This window comes from Ailuropoda melanoleuca, chromosome 3 (genome assembly GCF_002007445.2).
Source record: "Ailuropoda melanoleuca isolate Jingjing chromosome 3, ASM200744v2, whole genome shotgun sequence".
Taxonomy (NCBI): Eukaryota; Metazoa; Chordata; class Mammalia; order Carnivora; family Ursidae; genus Ailuropoda; species Ailuropoda melanoleuca.
This window is the reverse complement of record NC_048220.1, coordinates 72,236,149-72,240,791: the sequence shown is the minus strand read 5'-3', so window position 1 is coordinate 72,240,791 and position 4,643 is coordinate 72,236,149. Positions and strand designations below refer to the sequence as shown.

General features: G+C 41.0%; 1 protein-coding gene across 1 annotated transcript; it reads right to left on the bottom strand.

Annotated features, from left to right (window-relative positions):
- Window positions 1–768: 768 nt before the first annotated feature.
- LOC117801541 (glutathione S-transferase P-like) lies at window positions 769–3,983 on the bottom strand. The gene is given in 2 exon segments (XM_034656559.1): window positions 769–2,407; window positions 2,410–3,983. Coding segments are annotated over 2 exon segments (591 nt in total). The 5' UTR covers window positions 2,813–3,983; the 3' UTR covers window positions 769–2,219.
- Between the last annotated feature and the right edge of the window lie 660 nt (window positions 3,984–4,643).

Genomic DNA, 4,643 nt, shown 5'->3' with positions numbered 1-4,643 from the left:
CCCAGAGTCCTGGGATCAAGTCCTGCATCAGGCTCCCTGCTCACTGGGGAGCCTGCTTCTCCCTCTGCCTGCCACTCCCCCTGCTTGTGCTCTCTCCCTCCCTCTCTCCCTGACAAATAAATAAAATCTTAAAAAAAAAGACAAAAGACATAGATGATTTTGTATGTAACTTCTATTAAGTGTGACATATGTTCTAACAACACACTTTGAATACTGCTTCAGAATATAACAAACAACGCAGAGAAGAGAACATGTAAGCGCTTCAGGTACAAAGGGTGATACTTCATTTATTCAGTGTTTTTTCCCCATAGACCAAAATATTAATAATATTTTCAAATAAGAAAAATATTTTAAATTGATGTGTTTATTTATACTTAAACTTTCTATATTAATTTTTATATTAATTATTCTTTTCTTCTAAAATACTAATCAGACCATGGCTACATGTTTAAGAGCAGTCCCAAACATAACTTTATTGCTCATTCTGGGCAATGCAAACAAATTAGTTTGCTATAAGGCATCAATAGCACAGGAAGAAAAAAAAGTACAATGAGGTGCTATTTTCTAGAACAACTCAGTGTATTACAGTAAGCTCTCTCTCTGCTGTTTGTCCAGAGCAGGTTCCTTACCTCTAGCCTCCCAACACCACACAGCTGGGCCGTCTATGAGCACATCTGCCAGGGCTGCCAAAAGGGAAACACACTCAGCTGGGAGCAAATGTTCCCCAGGAAAGATCGCTATACTGGAGTTGTCGTGCTGTGGAGCCTATGTGAGTTGATTTCCGTGATTGGGCGTAAGGTCATTGTGTTCAAATAGATCATTTGTTTTTCAGATACAGAACAATAACAGGGTAGATGCAAGCTCAACTGTTTGGTATTTACCGTGTACATATATATAGAAATGTTTCTGAAGCCTCTGTTAGTAAGTAAAATTAAAAAAAAATATATATAGGCCTTTATTTTACTTTATGTCCTTATTTGCTGAGCTCTTCAAAGGTAAAACATAGACTTAGTGAAAGAAAAATAAGTAGTCTCAGTTTTTCTATGGTCACTGTTGTAATCTTGTGGGTTGTTATAATAATTGTCTATATTCACAGTTCTTAGTCCTGCTTTTTATCAATATACTAGGCATTCATTTATGGGGTAATTTTATTTAATTTTGTAGACACTGATGGTATGTTTTTCTTATGTGAGTTTATAAACTCATTTAATATGTATATGTTTGCAAATCCTGATGGTATGTAAAATGAAAAATACTTTATAAAGTACTTTTATAAAGTAATACTACTTACAAGGCATTCTACTAAACATGAGTTTACTTGGAAGAGACATACAAGAAAATATGTAATCACATCCTTTGGTAACAAGTATTCTATTTCTAGAGTGCCCAGAGAGCTCAGGGAGCATAAAGGGGCGACGCAAAGGACACAGGCCACTTTAAGCATGGTTTATACTCAGGCGGTAAAATCAAGACAAGCAATAGTCCACTAACAAAGAACTAAAGAACAGAAACCAGCTGCCCTTCTCATTATATATATATTTTAATAATCCGAACAGTAGGGTCTGAAAAACCATTATCTAAAAAACTGAAATACTCAATTCCTGCTTATGCAAATTAGATAATTTCCACCCATGACTCCTGACCAGTATAGTATCATTGTTGAATTACAAGTTTAAACAAAACTGAAGTCCACCCTAAACCAAACACCTACCTAGGCAAAGTAACTGCAGACCTATTGAAATCGCCCTCCACTTCCAATATCTCTGTGTTCATATTTACTTTGTTTCCAGCTTGATGGAATACACCATAAAAAAGGTCTTGTACTTGCCTCCAAGTAATGACTTCTAACAATGACTGACTCCTATCACTTTGATACATGGCTCCAAATTATCATGACTTTAAAGTTTGATTTTGGGTTGGTCCCAGAATTTGAAAATCCACCTGCCCAAACTTCCCAAAACATAGAATGTGAGCTTTCTAATATTACTTCTCATTCAATGACCATACCCTCTCCTCTGTGGGCTTCTGCTTTTGTGTCCTTATCTAAAATGTGTTTCTGAGGATTTTTCTTCAATCTTTTTCTCCTTCTCCTTCTTCTTTATTTCCATGCTTGAAATTTTATTTGTCCTCGAGAAAGCAAGGCACGCAGGTCCCGCCTCCTGCAGAAAATGACAGTGCCCTCACCGCTTCCTGTTGTAGTTGGTGGGGAGCTTCATACGCTAGGGGAAGGCCAGGAAGGACTTGAGCTTGGGCCCGGGGCTGAGGCACACCACACAGGCAGAGAGCAGGGGGAAGGAGTCCAGGCAGCTGGGGGCCAGGACCTGGTGAATCAGCAGCCAGTTCAGCAAGGTGTAGTCCAAGAAGGAGACCGAGCTGCCTACGATTAAGACCTGCCCCTCCCGGTCTAGGACAGCAGGATCTCAAATGGCTTCAGGTGCCCCGGTCGTGCTTTCATATACCCCTCCTTGCCTGCCTTGTGGTTGACATAGGTAAGAATGAGGTATTTGCAGTGGAGATTCTTCACGCGGTCATTCACAACATCCACCAGGGTGGCCTCCCACTGGTTCTTCCAATAGAGCCCAAGGGAGTGGCCCAGGTATTGCAGGATGGCACTGGACTGGTACAGGGTAAGGTCTCCTTCCTGGAACTCGGGAAGCTTCCCGGGTAGACAGGAGGCCTTGAGTGCGCTCTGCAGCCAGGTCTCCTTGGTCACCATGTCTTCCTTCCAGCTCTGGCCCTGGTCAGCCAGCAGCATGCACATGGCATCTCGTCGCCCTCGAACAGGAAAGGAGACGGCACTGTAAGGCACCATGGTTGCAGTGCCCACGGGGCTGGCGGTGGCGGTCGCGGAGCTCTCTTCAGTCTTCTGTCTTTACACCTCTAGAAATTTTACCTACTCTGATGCTTTGTAAACTGACAGGTGTATGGATACATGGGAATAATAAGTTTAAGGAATCTATTCATAGAAAAAATATGCATATTCATGTCATATTCATAGTATAGGTTCCCTTGAAAACCAGATCAAAAGGGTTTTAATGCAAACAGTGTATTGGACAAATGTTCCTAGAGAGTAGAAGTGAGGAACCAGGGTGCCATAAACTGAATGTCTGTGTCCCTCTAAAATTCGTATGTTGAAACCGAATCCTCAGTGTGATGGTATTTGGAGGTGGGGAATTTGGGAAGTGATTCGTTCATGAGGGTGGAGTCATCATGAATGGGATTAGTGTACTTATAGAAGAAGAGCCCCAGAATGCTCCCTGACCTTCTACACCATGTGAAGACATGGCAAGAACACGGCTGTCTTTGACCCAGGAAGCAGGTCCTCAGCAGACACCAAATCTGCTGGTGCTTTATTCTTGGACATCACACCCTCCCGAACTGTGAGAAATAGCCATTTGCTGTTCATTAGCCACCTAGTCTATTATATTTTGTTACAGTGGATTGAATGGACTAAGACATAGGGAAAGTGTAACAGGAAAGAAGAGAAAGCCTATTGAAAAGAAATGTTTTCAAATTGACAATTTCTGTGGAGACTGAGTGTTCAGTCCCACCTGGACTATCTGAGGAAATTAATCAGAAGGATCTCCAGATTCAAGGATCATAAAGAAGAAGCAATCACCCATCAGACCCTCCCCTCGTTGAGAGTTTCTCCATGAGTGATAAACTTGTTGAACTTGTGGGTTGCACGTCAACTCTCAGCTAGCTCCCAGAGATGTCCCAAAGCATGCGCCAGAAAAACACTCAAGTAGTTATGCGAGAAGCAATTCATGTGTGATACTAGGCACAGTCTGTACAACATTGTTTGCTAAATCAATGACTAGAATGAGTCATGAGGCAGAGAAGAAATGAGGCAGTGCACGAGGTATTTATAGTCCTTCTAGCATACTGCTTGCATAGGCCAGTACCCTTCATTAATTCCAATCCATAACCAAAGGGTGATACCTCATTTATTCAGTGTTTTTTCCCCATAGACCAAAAGATTAATAATATTTTCAAATATGAAAAATATTTTAAATTGAGGAATTTATTTATTCTTTAAACTTTCTATATTGATTCTTATATTAATTATTCTTTTTTTCTAAAATACTAATCAGACTATACGCATTGGGAGGGTTTCCTCTTACCACTGTCCTGTAGGACCACACTTAGCTTGGGCTAAAGTACAGTCAGATGTACGTTTTCAGAATCTACTGAAGCTGACTTATCTGGGGCTTAGACATGACTTTTCCCTCCATCACTTGGTCCTAGGGAACCTCCTTAGAGGCCGTAGATGTGAGCTGAGGGATAAACGATAGTTCAATAGAAGTAATTGATATAGAATTCTGCACTACCTATTTGTACGACTCATGTGTGTACCCTAGACTGACGCAGGCCCTCTCCTGGGTCATTCAGGGAATTCAGATAGTATACTGGTGCCTTATAACAGGTGGAAGGGAAATAGCAATTTTAAGCACAAGAGGATTGAATGAGTATTGTTAAGCACCATAACTGGTGCTCTAGACAAATGTAATAAATAGCTACAGCTAATTAATAGGCAAGTGAAAAGACAGAGAAAGGGACTCCCTTTCTGAATAGATCATACAGATCTATTCTTCCTCTGAGGATGGAGAAAAGAAAAGGCTGAGGGCTAGGTCCAAAACTTA